This window comes from Nasonia vitripennis, chromosome 1 (genome assembly GCF_009193385.2).
Source record: "Nasonia vitripennis strain AsymCx chromosome 1, Nvit_psr_1.1, whole genome shotgun sequence".
Taxonomy (NCBI): domain Eukaryota; kingdom Metazoa; phylum Arthropoda; class Insecta; order Hymenoptera; family Pteromalidae; genus Nasonia; species Nasonia vitripennis.
The window spans coordinates 16908062-16931014 of NC_045757.1; the positions used below are offsets into that span (position 1 = coordinate 16908062).

Consider the following 22953-nt stretch of genomic DNA (forward strand, 5'->3'; position numbering starts at 1 on the left):
TCCATTAGTCCGCTCAATTTCGAATTGCAATTATATTATTTCAAAGTACTTATACGCTAAACTTAAAACTTCATCAATGTTTTGAGTGTATTGTGTGTGAAAATAAATAGGTTCATATGAAAAAGAAAAGCTGGCTTTTTGTAATCCGATAAAGCTAATCCGGAACCAAATCAAAGGGAACGATATTACATCACGTTTGCGTAACTCTCGAATATATAGATCATATTTTGAAACATAATTGTATCAGTACAATACAGGAACAGAAATAGCGTATAAAAATAGAACATTCGTTACCACTGATGTAGATGCAATTTTCCACTTGCAAACTCATCGAGATAATATTGACCAACGAATATTACGTTTTTCTAAATCTTAAATCTTCAAGTTAAATATTCTCCAATTGCACTCAATTCGACGATCAATATTTATCCACTCAAGATTAGCATTAACAGTATGGCATTTACAAATCAATATTTGCCTTCGCAATTAACGAAGGAGCTTCGTAACAACTATGCAAATCAGAAGGCGTCAACAGCTTGCAACAGGATTACAGCCATCAAAATGCTTAATGCATTTGACAAGCTGGTGTGGCTATCCGCAAGATTATTCCAAAGCTCATGTTTGACTCACCTCCACGAGGGAGTTTTCCCCGATTCATTTTAACCATTAGACCTTGTAACCTTCAAGGCTCGATAACGAAACGAACTTTGCTTGATGGATAGGAAGAAAGTAGCCGAATGAAAAAAAAATGTTTAGCATGCAGGCTATTAATCTCATGATATTATCTTGCATAAAATTGATTTTGTTTAATGAGAAATGCCATTACATCAAGGACCAACTCATCATAATCATCTTAGTTATTTTATTTATACGTGAAGAAAGCTTTAACGGATTTACTTTAATCATCACGCATTCACCGCGTCACTCCTGATCGTTAGAGCCCTTATTTGATCGTACTGCAGATTCCGAAGAAGTACAGTCTCTCGCAAAAGTTTTCATAAGGTACGTCTTTCCGAGTTTCAAACCACAAGTGCTCATTCTCAAAACCTCTTTATAGTCTAAATAAATTACGCGAAAGATACGGAGAAAATTCTTCACAGAAAGCAGAAGAGTCAAGGCACACAATGACAGTAGATCAACTCCGAGCCCGTCAAGAGCAATCTCGCACCTGACTGACAATCACAGCGGAACGGAGCATCGAAACCTCGCCTCGAAAACGTTCGAATACAAGAGTCAGTCAGAAACCACAGAGAATCAGAGAATCCAGAGAAAGAGGCAGATAGAGAGAGAGAGAGAGAGAGAGAGAGAGAGAGAGAGAGAGAGAGAGAGAGAGAGAGAGAGAGAGAGAGAGAGAGAGAGAGAGAGAGAGAGAGAGAGAGAGAGGAAGCCGGCAAGCCGGGCGTGCGGCGCATGGAAGTGACCGTGGCGGCGTCGAGGCGCGCCGCACACACCGGAAAAAGCGTTTACCTGTCTGCAGCAGCAGCCAACTCCTCTATACAGCAGCTCGATGCGTGTGCGCGCGGCAGTAGTTTCTGGAGGGGCGCCTCTTAGTAGGACGGCCGCGAGCATAGGCTCTCTGTGGCATTGTACTTACAGCTGCGCGCGTCCGACTATATACAGTTTTGTTTCACTGGCGCGCCCGAGACCGCGTGCAAAGTCGTTTTGTTTATCGCGCCCAAGCGCTTAGTAGCACTGATGATCTCGAGCGAGCCGGTTAGCCTTTCGTTTCGGCAGTCGAGCGAGCGCGAGCCTTCTTTTTATGTGAAAATCGAAGAGCCGAGAAGCTCTCCTCTCGAGAGGGCTGCTTTGTTGGCGCGCGTTTCCATGGCCGACATGTGCTCGACGCTTTTAGCGCGATGCGAGCTCGGCTGTTACTGAATTTCGTAAGAGTGCGGTGATTTTTTGTTTTTCGTTTGGTTTACGAGGATCGGAAGGTGACAAGATGCTGTTCGATCCCGTGACGGAGGAGCAGCGCGAACAGTTCTTCCAGCAGGGATGCGGAGCTCATCTTCCAGGGTAATTATGTTACGTGTGCTATACGATCGACGGTCTGTTTACTCTGCGCTAACGAGCATTGACAATTGAGACAACGTGCCACCTGATGGCAGTCTTATATTGCAGCACAGGGCTACTTTCGTTCATTGTTGCGTGTGCGCCAAAAGTGTTAACAGATGCTATCGGCGGCGTAATAATCTGATTTTAAATCCTTGGAGAATTTGTTGTTACACAGAGTGGTCCCAGTACGATACATAATGAGGCTAATAATGTATAAATATACCTTTAGAACTATCCTTTTAGACCCTATCTCTAATCACAGCCGCAGCAGCAGCAGTGCCGGCTAATTGAATTCGTAACTCTATTACGGAGCAATGAATAATAATGCTTCATGTGCGCGAGACGTATTGCATAATGACAGAACGCCGAACTGAAGAGACTTTAATGCCGTCTGATGACGCTCGCGTCTTCTCTACTCATCACGTTCTATTTGGCATTGATGCAACGTCCCTGTGTACGGCTATACAATGCATCAGAGGAAAAGTTGGATCAGAATTCTGTTGCGTCGAAATCCAATCAGTGTACTCTATCATAAGGCATTTTCAGTATTACGCAATGCACGTTATCGTCAATTCTGAAGCATTTTTAAAGACAAACACTTGACATTTTGATCGCGACCTGCAAACATTGAGTTCCCTCTCTGGATATGACTGATAAATCAGAGTCGCAGTCAACACTCGAAATGTAAATTCCACGACGTGTCACACTTATTCCTGTACGGCTTGAGCAAAGAGACCTATCGTGTAGTGGGTTTTTTTGTGCGACAGTAAAAAGAAGAGTATAAAATAAGAGACGCCGAGAGCGAAGTATAATGTGCGACTTCCCCGCTATTTGAACAAGCGATGTGGAGATTTCCTGACACTGTAAACAGCAAATGTGTACGGACGTCGGAGTGTAGCTTACATGCGCGCACACAAAAGACGACAGTCGCCTGAGCGTGAACATCCTCTTTTTTGTAAACACACGCCCTTTAAAGGTTCGCTTTATATTGTATGCCCTTTGATTTAATGGAAAATTTATTTCTGTCGATTGTTATCAAATGTATTTTATAAATTTTCCTTGTATATCATGGGTGACCCATAAGCAGCAATGTCCCCAAGGCAGTTTTGGCATAGGCTATCATCATCGCTATGGCGTAGTGCTTATAGAAAAGTTCAAACAGCGAAAGGCCAGTCGACCCGACTCGGTGTAACGAAAGTTCAACATCATCCTCTATCACTGGATTGAGAATAAACTGCTGCAGACCAAACATAATTTGCTCCATGAAAAAATCGATCCATGGTATAATGGCACAACTAGCGCAATGCAAATAAACTCTTGACACTGTATACCCTTCTCAACGCGAGTTTCTTATTCATGCTTTTTTCTTATGTAAGCACTAAGCGGCATCGAATTATGGAACTAGTTCGCATGGCTGACCATACATATTCAACTAAAACTGGAATCAACCCTTAAGTGGAGCAGGTCAATGTAACAAGCAACGAAAATGCGAGTGAATCGAGCATACCTGTGCGTGCGGGAGTAAACACATTATAATACTCTATGATGCTTTACTTCTTTTGTTAATACACTAACTATGCACTAATACATGATGATTCTTATTCTATTACATGAAATGGATATTTATCAGGGAATCAAAAATTGGTATAGTTTATCTTAAAACCAAAAGTCTTTGTAATTTTTCGTATAAACGAATCAATTGTGGCACACACAGTTATTTGAAAATGTGTATTTTTCTTGAACTACACACGAGCTCTCAAGCCAAGTCATTTCAGAGCATCGAACTGGCTTACTGTAATTCCATACAATTGTAACTATAAAAAGGTCGAAAACCTCGCAATGTCACAAGCCAACAGGTGATGCACTAGCTGCAGAATAGATTTTGTTCACTGATCCAGCTGTTCATTTTTCATGATAGCCCATTAACACGAATCTTTGATCGATTTGAATTTTAATTCTCGATGAATTACTCCTCGATATCCGCAAATTCACATTTGTGTTATTAAATGAAAAACGAATGATAGCATTACGCAAGTCTCGCTCAGCAGCTCGTATCATACCGAAACAAATTATTCTCATTTTAAATTTACCAAATCTCGCACGAAAGATCAGCAGAACCCAAAGTATAATCCTTCATATCCCTCCCAGCAGTAACGACGACACGCAACGTTAAAAATTCTTCACCTCCGCGATCTCGCTCGCTATGCCGATAAATTCCCGAAGACGAAGCAGCAGAAGCAGCGAAAACTAAATATCAGAGCACAGCAGTCCAAATACACACAGACATCGGAATACACAAAGGAAGCTCGGTACCAGTCGCGGTGCCACGTTGCGCCCAGCCTCGACTACTACTGCGCGCCACGCGAGCCCTATAATCACGCACAAAAGTTAGTCGCGCGCGGCTAAGGCGATGGATGCATACACGAGGGGCGCGTAGTTCGAGTATCGATTCGGCGAATAAAGCTCTGGGCCGACTGTTATCAAAGCTCACCGTTAACAGCTCGCTGCGGAACGATATAGGGTAATATGTATGGTATGTGGTGGTGTTATCGCAAAACGATCGCGGCCAGCTGAGCGAGGTTCAAGTTCTTGTGGGCGTTTGTTGCGAGCTTTCCTCGATGTATATAGTGTAGTGCGGGAGGATCGGGGTAAAGGGAAAGTCTATTTTGAACTTTGAGCTTGCATTGAATGTTTGATGGTGTTGGTACGGGCGAATCGCTTGCAAGGATTGTTGTTTCAAATGTCTGAATTGCGTTCGAACTTTCAAGTATGAATTACTGGCTTTAGGATCGCGAGTCGGGAAACGATAGTCTTTGATGTTATAGGCGAGTCCCTGAAACTTGTATAGAGTTTGAATTGGCAATCAAATCGGTGAAAATTATTCTCGAATTTATAATAGTTTTTAATGATAAGACTTTGAATTATCATCGTTATGATTTTATTCTTGAAATGAATATCACGACAACGGAGTAGCATTACAGCGAGTTGATGTGCAAGATGCGAATCTTGCAAAAAATACTGTTGAGCCTTGCATTCAAGGTATCCAAACAAAAATCTGACCACTATCTTGATTTCGTGAAGGACGGCAATGAGCCTCAAATCTCATCAAAATTATCACTCGTGTAAACTGTCGTATTTTATTAAAAAATGCCTACAACACGAAAAACAGCAGTTAACGGCACACACAGCTAATAGATGCATGACCGCATCACCAACGAAAACGCAAGTGCGTCAGTAAAATTTTAATCGAGCCATAAAGGCAAGCCAAGCACGCAACAGTGCTCATCTCTCGCTCCGCAGGATATCCATCCGATATCTCGAGAGCGCGTCAAAGGCGATCCGCTCACCGCTACCGCTGGGCATTGACATTGTCGAGGCCGCGAACAATGAGAATAGCTGCAAAAAAAGCAGTAGCTCGCGCGCGTATTATACCTATAGCCGAGTAGCTGCTGTGTACCAGCTGGTTATTGAGCCATGACCGTCACACGAAGCCGAGCTGCTGCCGCTTGGATTTAGTGGGTAGGCGCTGGCCCACTTCCGAGCCACGCTATACTCCGAGACTCGCCGATATCGCTCGTCCGCGGCGTGAATACGTAAATCCGCTGCTGTACAGTGTATAGTCGCTCTCGCTCGCGAGACTACTTGGATTTTGCTTATTTGAGTCGTTCATTCGAGGTGATTAGCGTTTCAATGAGGAAAATTATGGCGATGCGTTACGTACGTCATTAAATGCGAGTTCGGTTTTAAAATTATAGTAGTCAGTTAGTACATATTACATATAAAAATGCAAAAGTCAATGGAACCAATGATGATGATTCGCTTCCGCGTTATTTTTTCCTAAAATCAAATTAGCTCGCGAATGGCTTCGGATGTGCGCGTGAACAATCGGTTGACCTTGATGTTGGAGATGCTTAATTATACCTATGCAATAACAGATCTAACTCGATAAAAAAAAATTAAATAGCTCCCGCGCACATCCCAACGAATATCTAAAAATATAACTCTTCATGAGGAGTCAGAAACTTTCACGTAATTGCATAAATCACTGTGGCGTAATAACACGTACTATTTTTCAGGTACACAGGACACTGTCCGACCCTGAAGTTCCGAGTTGGCAAGAGATACGGGGCATGTACCGAAGAAATTATGAAAGTAAACTAGAACATTGAAATTTGATTATACCGCGCCGGCACACATTATTATACTACTATAATTACACCGCGTCTAACCTCGATTTTTCCGCAGGAGCTCATAGAGAAGAAGATACTTAAAACGGGCCCGTACAGACCGAGCGCCGGGAAAGAATCCATAGTCACGATTCAGCGGGAAAAGGACATCAGAAGGGACTGGAAAAAAGATGCATACATGTACAAAGCTCCGCCGTACATTTTGGGCTACACGGGTGTGTAAAATTTTGACTGCAACCTTCATTATGCACAGAGTTGACGTTTTATTTATCATCGGAAAAATACTTACGACTCACTAATTGTCCATGCGAAAAAAAAAACGGTTTAAGCTTCTCAATTTATCGACTCTCCATTCGAAAGCAGTCTTTTCTCGTAAAATGTTCAACGCGAACGAAATAGGACGGCTTTACTTCAAAGCTTTCTCGCTGTCGATCAACTTCTTCGATGCAAGAAACTAATATCGCGCAGTTTAAAGTAAGAACGTCGACAGTTACGAATGTTTTAGAGCTGAAAACCCAAGCTAAATAACTCATTACTTTCTTTCCGCGAGAAAAAAAATTAATTAACTATTTCAACCATAGAATTTACCAGCAAAATAAAAACATAACTTCTAATTTAAAATGTATCTTCACAGGCTACATCCCGGGCTTCAACAGGAGCTACGGCCTGACCTTCATGAAAGCCGTGGAGGAAGGCGCGGTCGAGTGGCGCGAAACCCAGAACAAATTGAAGGCCCGAAGGGACGCGATGAGGGCCCACGCCGAGCGAACGGATCCCCGGAACCTCCTGTCACGTGTCCGCTCGGACAACGTCGACGTCGAGCTCGACCATGGACACGGCAGCCGGAGACGACAGTACTTCGGTAGGTGATGTGCGAACGATTGACTGCAATGGATTCATTATTCAGTGGTTGCTTTGACGTCTCGCGTCTTGTTGTTGGATACGTACTTTTTTTATTTATGGATCGCTCGAGGTCGACGGAGCGATTGATTTTGAAAGGGGAGGGTTTTTCTTTGGCTGAAGGTTCTTCGTCAAAGTTTCGCTAATTGGTCGAAGCGAAAATATTTGTGAGATACTTTATGTTGAATGCGTACGTTTTTTTTACGTCACAATGTTTGTGTTATGTGCACTTTGTCGTAAGTGTCGAAATGGTGAATTTCGGATGGATGAATAATTTCATATATTACGTTGACTTGCAGACAGAACGAAAAAGCGCCAAAAAGTTAAAAACAGATTGAGAAAAGTACAATTTTCGAAACATTAAACAATCGCTTGCATTTTTTTCTATTATTTCGAACCATGATGCATTATTAGGTAAAAATCAAGTCAATTCATTTCTATATATGTTTCGAGGGGATGAGTTAGTGCCAAAAATTCAAATCTTCACTCTGTAAAACCAACTTCCTTAGATAGCTCAGTGCACTTGATGTTTAGCACAGCAACGCCAACACTTACTCAGCCTCTCGAGAAATCTCCGCATCCATGGAGCAAAGATACTCATTTGCATTATACTCTTTTCAACCCGTCTAGACAACCAAGTGTCAGCCGAGAGCCCGCCTATCGTGGGCTACACCGGTCACATACCCGGAGCCAAGGGCGAAGTAGCCTTATCCAAGAGATACGCCCAGGCAGCGAAGAGGGGCCTGGAGATACTGCAAAAGGAGCGACAATCAAGACTTGGTACAGCCAAAGACGCGCACGCAGTCGAAAGGGTCCTCGAGGTGGCTTACCTCGACGACACGGGGCACGTTAGGGCGTAAGCGTCTCACAAGGAGGCTGGTTTTTATTTCTTGCAGTTCCTATCGTCAATCGTAGCCTTGCCAAGCTGAGCCTTGCGATTTGACGATTTTACTATGCTGATGTGTAAAAAAACGAATCAAGGCCAAGTAACAATGTAGCCAATGTCATACCAAAATATTTATTGATACAAACGCGATACCAATACTTCGGCGAGAAATCAGGAATCATTAAAACTGTGCAATTTCGATTAATTTAAATCATAAGATTGATTATTGAAAAAGTTGATTTTTGAAACCGTTGTAAATAATTATAAAACAAGAAAAAAGAACGAAGAATGTACAACTATAATCTGATGTATACTACTATTCTTTAAATACATTATTCTTAAGAATATAGATATTCTTCATCACAAAGAACAGCGAAATAATTTTTCAATACTTATAAATAGTGCTACCATACACAGAATTGCAACTTTATCCGTCCAAATGTAATTACAAATTCAATAGATAGTATATGTATTTATAGTCGTTTAAATATTGCCAGTGTCTGCTTCGTAGTTTCATTAAATTATTTGTAATAAAAGGTCTACAAGTAATTTCCACTGCGAAATATCTCTGATAGACATATTTATTAGATTTAAGAAATAGAAAGCTAGTTTCATTTTTGCTGAGAGAACAAAAATGAAATTTAGCATAATTTAAGTTGTTATGCATCCACATTTTGTTAATAATTGAGAAATAATTTATCATTCTAAATAAATGAGAGAAAAATACAGAAAAATTGCAATGGAAGGATCGTCAAAATAAATAATACCATCCATGATTGTATTAAAAAGTTTATCAAAAAAAAAATAAAGTATTCAACATAGTTAATAAATATACATTACGTACTTATTTACATCATAAACCTAATTACGTTTCGGTAATCTACTTATCCTCTCCATTTCCATTTCTAAACTTCTCTTCCACATTTCAGGTTCTAGCGAATTCAACCCATGCGACAGAGACATCAATCTCGAAAGCACCATCAGGGAATGTAAATTATCAGCTGAGAAGCTTTTATCCGCTTGCCTTAATCTCACAAAATCATCTTGAATTACCTATTACGTATTAAATTTTAATAATTAATATCATGTTTATATCCATGTATTTTCGTTCAACTTACCTTTGCAGTTTCCTTAGCAAAATCAAATTTTGCATTCTTGAGTGAGTTTACGTACTGCCGAATATCGTTTAATCTTGTCTCATCTTTCAAAAACTGTTTGGCAGCTTCAAGAACTTGAGGGTACACGTTAACTGTTTCTGGATCAGGTCTTAAAACAACTCGGTTTGGACACTGAAGAAAAAAAGCGTATTAATTATTATTATTATTATTATTCAATAATTCATAAGCAATTCGGAGTATTTAAGAAACTTACAGGTATGAAAGATTTAAATTCTGACAAAATCAAAACAGGTATATCTGTTTCATATTCCATGGTATAAAATTTAAAATCATATGCTAATTTTTGGAACTGAATCAGATCTGTAATGACGCCATAATTTTGTCTTCCGAATGTTGAAACTTCACCAGTGGTCAAATTAGTTTCATCAAGTACTAAATGAGTATTCTTACTGAGCTGCAAAACACCGCTTGTTAATCTGTTACACTCATAATCTTTTCTAAAAACAAGAAAAAACGAATTTGTTGTTAAAATTGTGTCAGAGAATCATAAATGACAATCAAGACTGACGTACTTTGGCACTAAATTCAAATCATTAAGATTTTCCAGTGTAATATCCAATAAATGACTTTTTGCTATAATTTGTTTCAAAATTTCATATAAGTCTTTTGTAAAGCTTGCATACTTTTTTGGAAAATTCGTAATATTCAGAGGATAAACTCCCAAACTCAAACAATCCTTTCTTAGATACCTGAAATTCATCCACCACATGAAAATATTTAATTTTAAACATATTAAAGTAAAATACTATTAAACACATCTTGTGCCAACATACACTGAAGAAATCAAATGACAAATCATATAGTCAGCTGCTATTTCATCTCCAAAAAGTAATTGACTCAATACCATTCGTAGATCATCTCTCACACTTGCTGCTTTTGAAAATATACTGCTTGCTTCAGGAATACGAGGATTATTTTCTTTCAAGATTTTAATTGCATGTAGTCTAGGAACTATTGAGGCTGGAGGATGATGTGTTTGACACTCAGGATCATTAGCCATTTCTTCTGAATCGTGAATTTCACTTAAATTTGGATCCAGGGAGATGAAGCCAACAATATCAATTACTTCATTTAATTTTACTGGATATTCTTTATAAACCTAGATAAATACAATAACATTCTAAGATATGTATTTTTAAAATTTAAAACAAGTTCATAAAAAATACCTAAGACAATTCTATTTTTTGATTCCAAACACTTACTTTTATAATACAAGCTTTTCCATTTTTGTTTGGTATTGGAAAGTTTAAAATGTGATCTTGAGAAACTATTCTAGGAGTTTCTGAGTTTTGTGATTGAGATGGACCAGCATCACAATCATTTGTGACAACTTTTTCTTTTTTCTTAACTGGTTCTGAACAATCCATTGGCTCATCGTGTGTTTCATCCAATGACCTTTTACTGCGTTCCTTCATATTTGACTCTGCAGGTGTTACCATTTGATCTTTTGGAATAGAAGAACTTTCTTTAGCCCAATCATTTAATCCTGGTATGGAAATTACAATCCAAGTTTGTCTTTCTGCAGTTTCATTACTATTCGAATTGACTAATACATGTTCATGAGGCTAAAATTTGAAACAATCGATTCATAAAAATTAGTTTAACACATCAAATTAAAACATTTTTCATTAACAATTATTATCTATTATAATATAAAATTTGTTGGTAGCATCATACATGAGATAAACTAAGCTTTAAGTATCTCACACCTGTAGCGACCTTTTATGCATTTGTTCTTGGTCTTGCACTACCCGGAACGTTATTATGTTAAACGTGGGATCAACGTGCTCCTCAAAGACCATCATTTCTTTCAATAAAAATTGATTACAAAATCATGCAGTCATATTTTTTTCTACTATTAATTACTTAAATACACTGTATTACCTGACATCGTGCACCATCTAAATACATGCCACATCTAGAACTGTTTTCACCTGTAGCTGTATCAACAACTTGATAACTCTTGAAGTAATATTCAGGATCATACATGTCCTGAAGCATTCCCTGGAACCGAACAAGTTGCCCATCTTTAAAATAATCCAATGGTGCACTCTCAAGTGAAGGAATCTCTCGCAGTGCAACTACGTCCTCTAAAATTCGTAAGCATTCAGCCTCATTGGTCAAAAAATAATCAACAGTCCAATCACTTGGTTTTACAGCTGGAAATTAATGTTGTATAAATTATAGAAAACAAATTCTTAAATTTTAATTAATTAACTTAACCTTCAGATATCAGATGACTTAATTCTTACTTACCCATTTTTAAATCTACTTAGTAGGAGCTATATAACTATTAGGATTTCTTATCAGTTAACTAAAATCTTATCATTTACAATATTAAAAGCAGACAATGTAAAAAAGCCGCGTTATTATTGTTGAGCAGCTATTTCTTATATCCGCATGTGAAAAAATAACGCGCCAAAACTTATACGTACACTGACATACAGCGCCACCGTAAATATTTTATAATCCATATATAGAGGACTCTGTAATTTATTTCTGAAATTTAAACTTCGAAGCGATAGATATAAGCATAGGTATACTATACGATAGATTGATTTCTTTATCAAGTGGGGTATCAATAACGAAAATTCATGAAGAGGGTTAATATTTTTCCAGAAATGATAAAGAATAAAATTTTGTTATTCCTATAAAAATATATTTATCAACCATGCATATATACATGTACATATACATATAAGATACTGTTTTAATATTCCAAAATCCAAAAAAGTAGCTTCATTTTACATACTCCTGACTTTATCTGTTCAGCCTCATATGTTTGTTGTTAAAATGACAACATAAAAAGAATATCTATATAATTTTGTAAAAATTATACAAGCATAGAATCAAAGCTTTATCATTAGAGCACATTTCAAAATCTTATACCGTTTTAAAACTTGTAAAAAAAAGATCAGTAATTTAATAAAATAAATAAATAAACCATAATGAATATTTATACAAATTTCGTAATAAATAAAACAATAATTTAAAGATGTATTAACTATTTTTTGCTGTCTTCATTAAAATCTAAAGTTTTCAAATCGCGCTTTTTTAATTTCACATGATTATTTCCTAAATTTAAGTCTGGATCAATTAAAACTCTTTTCACAATATTTTGTTCAGATAGATAAGCACTTGTTTTAATTAAATTTTCGAAATTTGGTTCTTCCGTCGATTTTCTTGGTTCGGTTTTCACATTCAAATTTGAATTTTCGGATTTTGTTTCGTCTTTTGTACAAATTTCTTTATCAACTATAGAATGTTCAATCATAGCATTGCTTTTGCCATCAGGAGAATTTGTCTCATGATTAAGTTTAGCAGTATCAGTTTCTAAACTGATTGTTCTCTTTTCCCTTTGATGTTCTTCTAAAATATCCCTACCGACTCCTGCTACATCAGGACTACTTTTATTTATGCTCGAATGTTCTGAGTCTAGTACTAGTTTTGTTTGGTTGTTCATTTTCAAGACGATTGGAATGGAATACTTATCATTTTTGTCTCTAACTTTATCTTCGACTTTTTTATCATTCAAATTAACATTAATTTTCCGGTCATCTGAAGGAATGTCTATCACTTCGTTGCCGTTTGCAATCTTATTTGACTGTCGAGTTAATGCTTTAATGATTGGGTCCTCTGATTTTTTAATTAACACATTATCTGGTCCATCATTTAAATTAGAAACTAAAGACGAGTTCCTATTACTATTTGGACCGTTAATATTATCTAATTGTTCGTTTTTAATTGGTTTTTCGTTATTCGGAATTTCATTGTTCTGAATACCTTCATTCTTGTCTGAATTCTCGACTTCTAACAGTATGTCCTTACTTTTTAAAATTGGTGAATTTGCACCATCACCTAACATTTCCAATTTAGTCTGTAAAGTATCTTGATTGTTATTTAGTTTCTCATTTACTTGGTCAGCTTTAACATTTACTTGGTTGGCTTTAATAGGTACACGTAACTCATCTCCTATATGTTCTTCTGCATTTTCTTTAATCATTTCATTTTTTTTATTTTCTTTCACGATTTCTGGTTTTTTATCTAATTGCAGTTCTTTCTTTTGTTGTTCAATATCTTTCAATAGTTCTTTTTGCTCTTGAAGCATTTCTTTTTGTTCTATCAAATGTTTCTTTAAAGTCTTTTCAAGTTGTTCACGCCTTTGAACAGAATCAACATTAGACATTTCTTTGTCAGCTGCTAATTCTGAGTCTTCTTTCTTTATTGCATCAACTGCTATAACATCATTCTTTTGACCTGTATCAGTTTTATCATTATCTTTGACAGGTATTGAATTATCCTCTATTTTTTTAGGTAGTTCGTTTGTCTCTTTAGTCTTTTTTAAGGAATCATATCCCCTGTTGGTTTCTTTTATCAATTCATTATCCATGTTATTTATTTTGTCAACTATCTCTTGAATTTTCGGACTGATTGTCACAGTTTCAAAGATATTTGGTTCTTGTTTAATTTTTAATTTTTCAGTTTCAGGTACCCGCTCCACAGGGACAGGAGGTTCTTGTCGAACATTTTCATCATCAGGAAGTTTATCAGGAACTTTTGGCTTCAGTCTTTCAGCATCGACTACGGAATAGATATATTATAATATCAGGATGTAATTGAAAATAATAGTTCTTCTGAAAATGTTATATTCGGTATTTTATACATTTTCTATAAATTTGTTCTATAAAAATCATATAGAAGTCATACCTTCGTTATGTATTAAAATATCAGACTGTTCAGGTTGATCTGGCCTATGAAGCATGTCCTTATTAATGAGCGAATGAGGCATATTATTGATTTGACTAGGGAGCTTCATGGTTGTTGCTGTAACTCTAGAATTGGATGATTGCTCTATAGCATACAAATTTGCATATGTCCCAAGAATCATGATCCAAACACCAGTAAATACAAGAATCTGAAAATCAGCCTATTATGTAAAAACTATACTGCTTTTAAATTTGTATTCTAAATATATATTTTTTATTTTTATTCACCTGTGCAAGCAACCTTTCATTAGTATTTTTTGTATTAATTGATATAAAAAATGCAGCTGGGAATATAAGGCATATAATAACGCCAATAGTTGACCCAACTATGCCCAAAACTAACTCAATGTTAGGAATTAAAACTCCAATGGTTAGAGCTATTATTACAATAAAAGTTGTAAGACATCTAAATCTTGCTTCAGTTATATAACTTGTTGTAGTTTCATGTGCGTAACCCTAAATTTTTATAAAAACTCAACTTATTAAACATTTTTGATAAAAATTTCAATAAATATAATAAGATGATAACTTACTCTTCTGAATAACAAGGAATTCAAACTTGCTCTACAAGGAAAAATGACTAGAGGAAAGCTGAATGCTACAGACAATACAAAACCTATTTTGATTATTTCAGAGGTCAAGTTTGGTTCAAAACTCATTAAAATATTTCCTAGAAATTATATGGTTTTATACTTTTTTCATTCATTTAAATTATTAATACTATCAAATAATATGTATTATAATAGATACCTGTGAAAGGTTGAGTACAAAAAGCAACATATCCAAAAAATCCTACACTTATATAAACTGTAGTACATATATTTAATGCTCCTTTAACAACTTGATTCATTTTTTCTAAAGTAGCATTTGGCATGGCTTCATAGATTTCAAACAACTGAGTTTGACAAAAGAGAGCAAGGGCAAAAATAGGCAAGCATTGTAGTATACCTGCTGGTCTCCAATAATCAACTTTATCAAACCAGTCTGCTGCAAATATATGGTGGGTTGATTCAGCTATAACCTGAAGAAATGTACATAGCGTTAAAGTATTTAAAAAAAACTAATTTCTTAGCTTTAAATATTTATTTTTTACATACTTTAAATACCAAGCAGATGTAAAAAGCAATGGATGCAGTACTGACACTTGCAAGACTGTCTATATTCCTTAATAAGCCTAATGGTAAAACAATAAATATTCCAGTTGTGATGAGAAAACTAGTTCTTATATCTCCAGGATTTTTGTTTATCATTTCTCCAACAATTTGAGGGCCTAAATCTCCAACCACAACAAAAAACGCTATACATGTTCCTAGAAGAAATCCTATAATACATAGTTCAACTAAAATTTTTGCCATTGGACCAAACGCATGAAATGCAAGAAATTCAAAGTTCCTCCGTCGACACATAACTGCTGATTTGATTAAAAAGTGACATGCCAATCGAGAAAGTATACTACTTAATAGCAGTACCAAGGTTGCTAAGACTATGCCACATTGTTTGAAACAAAAAGGCATAGCCAACACACTGACACCAATGATGCCATTGGCAAGAGTCATGATGTGCGAGATCATCTTGGTATCACAGTCTTCACTGAGCGAATTCAAAATAAAATTCAAAATAAAATTGAAGGTCAGCCTATCCTTTTTGAAAGAAAGTTTTGCATATTGTGACCTGAAAGAATTTTCATATTATGAATAACACAAATCTTAATAATTATCATTGCATGTAAGTAATGTCAAATAAAAGGATCTATTTGAAATGTAAAATAAAAGTAGAAATCTTTTTTAGCAATCTGAATGAGTTTACAACATTACTTTTAACATTAGTGCCAGCCGTTGTAAAAGTCTTTATCTTTTGTACAAAAATATTATAGTAAAACGTTTTGATTAGACTTACCTTGAAAAAATGTTCTTTGCAACATTACATTTTTGTGATAATGATTGTCGAACTTCAGTCTAATCTATGATTATTAAATTTTATTAACATACAATCATAATTCATGATGTTATCGTAGCACCAAAATCGGTCGTATTTTTTGATGCAGAAGACTTTGGAGGTTAAGAAAACTGATCAAGTGGGTATGCAAATAGTAAACTTCTTACAAATAATCAAAAAAGTTTATTGATTTTATTTGATCGTTTACTATTATTTATAAGAAAAACTCTTTATATTTGATACTTGCTAATTAAAACTATATATCTTGAGAGATACATAAACAATAACAATGCAAACGTGTAAGTAATTCGGAACAGATGATATTATGTCTATCGAAGCAGCTGTTGGTATACTTTACAATCGTTGTACAGCGCTGAATTTAAAACGTTATCAAAAACTTATCAGATATAATAAATTATGTAATAAAAAGTTGAGTAAACGTGTGACAATGTATGCTACAGTACTCAAAATATAGCTTGTCAAGAGATTTAAGCATACACATACTTATGAAAATAAAACGTGAACTATTTTTATGGAAAATTTGATAAATTTTATTTCCTACCAAATATGGCAGCTGCATTTAAACACAACATAAATATTTACTTTTAATGAATTAAAATCATTCAATTAACGGAATGAGGACTTATAAATAAATCTGGATTGCAATGCAAGAAAAAAGCCTGAATACTTTTAACAAAAAAAAACTTTTTATCGTGAAATTACTCAATAAATAATTGTTAGAGGAAGCACAATCGCCCACATTGACGCGACTCAGAACCTTGCAAAAACGCAAAACAGCTGTTACAATAATATGACCATACGCGACATATGTGTAGCGTGATGATTGGTTTATTGATGTAAAAGCTTACGTGAAATAATAATTAGACGATTTGGGATTAGCAGTAAATGTTTGTAATGTACAAAATTAGTAAATGATCTTGTTAATTTTTCTTTATTTATTGAACTTGAAAAATTGTGCACATTTTCATTGTTTCTATACATTAAAAAATGTATTGGATTTATGAATTCGATGACTGTATTTGTGCATACATTATAAAAAACGTAATGGATCAGAACTTAACTATAAGTTGTATTAAGTTAACATTTGACAAAAATTTCCTTACGGTTAATGAGCAAAATGTTTGAGAATAATAAAATAGTTCAAATCAGTTTTGTACTTATACAAGTATTTTTATTATTTTATTATAAATATTTAAAAACATTTGAGTACTTTATACTTGGGACATAAATATTAAGATGACCGTCTTATTTTTCAAAACTGACACTATTATACGCAACATTACACAATATTTTTTGAATCGAAATACATCATAGCTAAGTGAATTATTCGTAATTTTTTTTTTTTTGATCCTATTTGAGAGTTGTTGGACAGACACCTAGCCCGATTCGGTGAATTTTAAATTATGTTAAATATTTTTCAATCACACTTTTACTAACAAATTTAGGTACTTTAAATTCTGACGTGTAAAAATCATTCATTTGAAATCCACAAAGTTTATAGTATAAAATGATTGGTTTTTCACGTTAATATATAACATTCTTGGTAAAAGTATAATTGACTTTTTAGAATTCATATCAACATCATGCTCACAGTCCTTTCATACAATTCGTTAACTTTCAAAAGAAAATATTTCAAAATTTACAAGTGAAATATTACAACAAAAAATCGATAAAAAACGCACCGTACATACTGTCACCGAAATCTGTCTAGTACCTGACAATTATTGATTTGTAAATCTGCCCTCTAATAATGCACCTTTAGTTTTATTAATATTCTTAATTCTTACCTAATCTTTATTACTTGACTTGTAATTATTACTAAATTCCTCTCGCATAAAAAATAAAATATTATACACATTAAAACGAACGTCATTACCACTCGTATTATTGCGTAAAGGGGTTCGTTTCTCACAATCGGCTTTAGTTTTCTTTTATGTACAAAAATAGGAAGCGAAAAAAATGCATTTAGCTGTAATACCTGAAAAAGTAGCTAAGCAAATTTCGATAAATAACAAAATGATTATCTGATGAGAAAAAATCTAAATGCTATTGATACAAACTTTCGACTAATATTTTGTTTTTAAAAAAGTGATTGATTGATCAAAATTAATTTCGTTATGGAAAACTAATACTAGAGATAAGATTGTATCGATAACAACTGTTCATTTTTTATTCGATAAATAAATCTATTATCAAACAATTATTTATATACTATTAAAGTTCAAAATTGGCTTAGTACTATTTCAGCTCTTGGCTATTTAATAAGTCTTGTTAATCTTTGAGTTGTATCTGTTTCTATTTATTTTTGCCCTTTTAGTAAGCCTAATTAATTTGGGCTCAGTCAAAATACTTGCATAACAATGAAATCTTATTTTAAATGAAAGCAATTCAACCGTATTAAGAAGCGGTTGCTTGAATCCTGACGTTTAGAGTTAATCACGATCTCACTATTCTTTACTAAATATATCTGAAAAAATGACAGCTAGAATATTAAATAAACTTTTTTTTCAAGTTGAGATTTGAATCATGATTTTTTTTTACTATACTCGACGATTGTGTTGATTGTAAATTCGAATAAGCGGGATGATGATGTGCTAACAATAAATACAAACTATCGAAATGGAAGTTAAAACGTTTATCCATACGCTACATAAGAACGGAATTAATTTGCGCTACTAAATTTAACGAATTTCAAAATTTTGGATAACGTTCATTATTTGGAACATTTTAATTGTGCGCATATAAAAAGCAAAACAATCGATAAATGAAATTAATTTACACCTCATTGCTGCATCACGAACATCAATCTGATTAACTACGATAAAAAATAATTTAGTCGGACTGATCGCACTAGTCGAAGGTACGACAAATTCCAAGTGGGAAATGTATTCTACATTCGTGGCTGCAAACGTTAGATGTCGAGGGCTATTCATTTAGTAGATTCTAAATTCCATTCCTTGAAAGGTTGTTCAACGTGCCTAAATCAGGGATTTGCTCCTCCATCTTTTTTAGTTTCTTCATTAGTAGAATTTGATTTCTCATCTTTTTCATTTTCTGAAAGTTGAATTAAACATTAGTTAGCAAGGTACAATTTATTTGCAAGATTTACAATTTACGTTTTTAAAAATGTTTTTAAAATACCTTTCACTTCGGATTTGATTTCGTCTTCTTTTTTAACGTCACCCTCTGCATTTTCTTGACCCTTTTCTAATCGTGGTCGTTTCCTTGAACCCTGCGAGTAGATAATAATTTTTTAAAATAAAGACACTTTAATAATTTAATATAGGTACCTCTAGTCAAAAATTGTATTAAACTATAAATACCTTAAAAGATCTGTTATCCCTTCTGCCACCTTCACCTTCATCTTCACTATCACTGAATTCATTTTCATGTTGTAACCTTTTGTCAATGTCGCGCTGAGGAAGTCTTTCATCGGGATTTACTTTCTCATCAGCTTCAGAGTCTTCAATGACGGCACCGTCTTCTGGAATAGCTTGTACTTGAACTCCTGGTGCATGAGGCAACATCCTAAGATTTTCAAATAATCTAGTTCTGAAAAATACCAATTAAGTATTAATGAAAAGACTTCATTTTTGATTATTTCAATATTAGAATAACTTTAGATAATCTTACTTGATTTTTTCTAAATATTCAGGAGTATTCTGATTTGCCATATTTGATGGACTAATGTGTAATTTGAAATCTGGTCCAAAGTATTCAAAATAGTCATTGTATGGTAGTTCATTTGCTATCTCTGAACCAAGCGCTACCGAGGTTTCATATGTCCAGCATCTTGAAACATTCCTAATTGTGTAGCCACCACCACCAACCATTAAGAAAGGCAAGTTGTATTTCTTCACAAACTCAACACACTTTCCATGCCCTCTTACAGTGAGATTAAAACAACCTAATCTGTCTCCTATACATAAGATAAATTAGAATTTTATTAATTTTTCAGTTACTTTCTGAATATGTGCATTAAAAAAGTTATTACTAACCAGTCAAAGAATCAGCTCCACATTGAAGTACAACAGCTGATGGCTGGAAAGTTTCCATCACTTTAGAAATTATTGGTACAAATATAGACTCATAACTATCATCGTCCATGCCATCTCTAAGAGGAATATTGACAGCATAATATTTTCCCTAAAATCACAATATGCATTCAGGTTAATTTTACATATGAATCAATAAATATGTGGGTTGGAAACCCAATAAAATTATTAAACTTAAATTTTTAAAATAATATAAGCCTTAAATGTATGAAAATATCATATTTACCTTTCCAGCGCCAATGTCTCTGAGATCACCAGTTCCAGGGAAATATTCTCCATATTTATGGAATGAAACTGTCATTACTCTATCTGTTGTATAGAAGGCTTCTTCGACTCCATCACCATGATGGACATCAATATCAATATACAAAACTCTTTGATGGTATTTAAGTAACTCTAAAATGCCAAGCACTATATCATTAACATAGCAGAAACCTGAGGCTTCACTTTTTTTCGCGTGATGAAGTCCTCCACCCCAGTTAATGCAAATTTCAGAAGCTTGCTTATTCAATTTTACAGCTGCAGCTACTGATCCACCAGCAGATAATTGACAAAACTCATAGAGACCATCAAAAACGGGACAATCCTCACCAACATTAACTGAGAAGAAAATCAAGAATAAAGTTAGGTTTCTTAATTATATAAGAATAAAACATATGCATGTATCAAATATAATTCTTACATCTTTGCATTTGTTTGTTGTATTCAGTCATATTATCAGGCCTGATTGACCTTAAAAATCTAATATATTCATCACTATGAAACTTAGTCATTTCATCGGCAGTAGCTTTATGTGGTCGCTGTAAAAATGGTAAAAAAAACATTGTTTTACTTAACTGCAGTGATTTTTCATACAAGTTTTCTATTTTCTTATTATCTACTTGTGATGGTATCTATATACTTGTGATACCTTTTTTCCAAGATATTGAAAATGGATCACTTATATGTGCCATAATGGTATATTACACTAAAAAATTTGATAAAATGTAATTAAAGTACTTACATAAATTTCCATTTTACGATAGAGTCCATAGTTTAATAATAAATTATGTGTCATCCTTATGCGGTGTGGTTTCATTGGATGACCTTGTCCATAGTAATAGTTGCCAATATCGCCTAAAATGATTTTTTGCATTGTAAAAATAATCCGTCATGTTACTTAAAAGAAATGAATTGAACATTTTTTCACTGCCAAAAAATGTTTCACAGCTATAGACTAATGAATATTTCATTTTCAGTTGTAGGCTCCTAGTGGTTTTCAAAATGGAGTCTTCTTGTGTTGCAGACTATCAAGGACCAAGTGTAAAACTTAAGAAAGTAAGTACTTTTAAAATATTGATTCAAGCGATGAAAATTTCTTAAAACATGTGGTCCAAAAACAATCTTAGTCAATTACATCCATTTTATGTTAAAAGTATAGTTATATCATGTATATGAAAATTTTAATTGATTAGAGATGACTTGAACAAATAATGTACTGTTTTACATTAAATCCTCAACAAGGTGTTTTCAAACTCACTTGAGACAACAACTTAGAATAATAATAATAGCACAATCACAAATTTATAAAATAAATAACATATAATGCATCACTTAATTAAATATATTAGCTACTTTGGTATTAGATGTTCAATACAATTATATTATTTCTAGATTAATCCAAACATTTTATGTTTAATAATCATGTATTACATGCAGCTTGATGTGCACGAGCACTATTTTTATCCCCCCCCCCCTCTACCAAATTAAATATTAATTATTGTTTGGAAAAAAAACCTTTTACACTAATAAAAATAGCCCTACAGCATATATATATATATATATACACACACACACACTTTTGCCAAACAATACCAAGGCCACATGATGCCAACGAACGGATCGAAAAATTCGGCATCTCAAAGCATCGCACGACCATTATTTTGACAATCAAACAAAATCGTCTTAAAGCCCATAGTTGGCTAAAAACTCATTACATAACTTTGAATTCATAAGCGGAATAGTCGATAATGCAGGAAAAGTCAAACATTGAAGAAAAATTGAGGTATTATTGCGTCGAAAATATTGTTTTAGCGTCGGTAGCGCGAGAGACTCTCAACGCAAGTACGGTCACACGTAGACATGACGGACGCCGATGGCCCGCTTCGTAAACTACGGGCGCTCGGAGCCGCGAGCTGCGAGTCTCTCGGCTTAAACTCGCGCGAATCGTACGAAAGACTGAACACATGAAAATAATCCGAAAACTTCACCGAATCATTGCAAGCGACGCTAAATCAATTACAACTGCAGTGCTGAATCTCGAGGATGATGCCCGGATGATGAGGAAAAACACGATACATCGGCGTCGCTTGCGATGGGACTCGGCGGCGATCGTGACAATCCGAAAGCCCGGCAGACGAAAAATATAACGTAAAAATTGTACTCACTGTCGTAGTAATAACAGACTCGCTTGCGGCTATGCTGTAACTGGGACATATTGCTGGATACTGAGCAAAAACAAGCGGAGGTAAAATCGGAGTCGGTCCTTGGACCCCGAATGAACGAATTGAACGCTAAGCGCGGAGGAAAGCACCGCAGCACTCCACTCCAGCAGCAGGACTCGCAGAGCACACGGCGGCGGCAGCGTCGCTGGCTTCGTCCAGCTGTTGCGCCTGCGCACTACGGCCCGATTTTCGCACCGCCTTTTTCTTCCCGGAATTTCGCCTGGCGCGGTCGCCACTGTGGCCGACGCCATCTTGCTTGTTGCTCTCTGACCGTCACGTTGCGTCCACCTGCATCGTTTCCTCACGTATTGTGACCAATTGTCGACGACTTGTTAATAATAATTAACGATGGATTAATATTAGATGCAGTTTGGTTGAGCAGTATTTCGGGAAATTTCGAGTCGCGTTATTTTTAACGTTTAGAATTCATACTTTATTGAATTTAATATTTTGCGACCGACCGAAGCGCTTGCTACCGCAGTACTCG

At 35.1% G+C, this 22953-nt stretch overlaps 4 protein-coding genes across 6 annotated transcripts; 1 reads left to right on the plus strand and 3 right to left on the minus strand.

The window, feature by feature from the left end:
- The first annotated feature begins 1505 nt into the window (after nucleotides 1-1505).
- On the plus strand, nucleotides 1506-9057 carry LOC100680136 (protein FAM166B). Of its 2 annotated transcripts, none has more exons than XM_003424963.5 (5): nucleotides 1506-2016; nucleotides 6132-6207; nucleotides 6301-6457; nucleotides 6877-7104; nucleotides 7773-9057. In XM_003424963.5, exons 1-5 carry the CDS (start codon nucleotides 1943-1945, stop codon nucleotides 8000-8002), a joined length of 765 nt encoding a protein of 254 aa, XP_003425011.1. In that variant the 5' UTR covers nucleotides 1506-1942; the 3' UTR covers nucleotides 8003-9057. The 2 variants fall into 2 exon arrangements, with proteins under 2 accessions (XP_003425011.1, XP_031780694.1); XM_031924834.2 differs by lacking the exon at nucleotides 1506-2016 and adding an exon at nucleotides 4976-5730.
- On the minus strand, nucleotides 8802-11640 carry LOC100116131 (mini-chromosome maintenance complex-binding protein). Of its 2 annotated transcripts, none has more exons than XM_031924773.2 (8): nucleotides 11463-11640; nucleotides 11141-11365; nucleotides 10409-10771; nucleotides 9980-10305; nucleotides 9719-9895; nucleotides 9400-9643; nucleotides 9147-9317; nucleotides 8802-9081 (listed from the first exon to the last, which is right to left on the minus strand). In XM_031924773.2, exons 2-8 carry the CDS (start codon nucleotides 11231-11233, stop codon nucleotides 8890-8892), a joined length of 1566 nt encoding a protein of 521 aa, XP_031780633.1. In that variant the 5' UTR covers nucleotides 11234-11365; nucleotides 11463-11640; the 3' UTR covers nucleotides 8802-8889. The 2 variants fall into 2 exon arrangements, with proteins under 2 accessions (XP_031780633.1, XP_001600675.2); XM_001600625.5 differs by having other exon boundaries at nucleotides 11091-11365; nucleotides 11463-11639.
- A 211-nt stretch (nucleotides 11641-11851) lies between these two features.
- Nucleotides 11852-16845, minus strand: LOC100116089 (putative sodium-coupled neutral amino acid transporter 10). Its single transcript, XM_001600592.6, has 7 exons — nucleotides 15869-16845; nucleotides 15070-15643; nucleotides 14723-14993; nucleotides 14506-14642; nucleotides 14201-14428; nucleotides 13914-14121; nucleotides 11852-13787 (listed from the first exon to the last, which is right to left on the minus strand). Exons 2-7 carry the CDS (start codon nucleotides 15541-15543, stop codon nucleotides 12211-12213), a joined length of 2895 nt encoding a protein of 964 aa, XP_001600642.1. The 5' UTR covers nucleotides 15544-15643; nucleotides 15869-16845; the 3' UTR covers nucleotides 11852-12210.
- A 1385-nt stretch (nucleotides 16846-18230) lies between these two features.
- Rpd3 (Rpd3 histone deacetylase) lies at nucleotides 18231-22584 on the minus strand. The gene is given in 9 exon segments (NM_001167853.1): nucleotides 18231-18982; nucleotides 19070-19160; nucleotides 19252-19480; nucleotides 19562-19847; nucleotides 19927-20074; nucleotides 20210-20583; nucleotides 20666-20783; nucleotides 20987-21099; nucleotides 22410-22584. Coding segments are annotated over 9 exon segments (1479 nt in total). The 5' UTR covers nucleotides 22459-22584; the 3' UTR covers nucleotides 18231-18911.
- Between the last annotated feature and the right edge of the window lie 369 nt (nucleotides 22585-22953).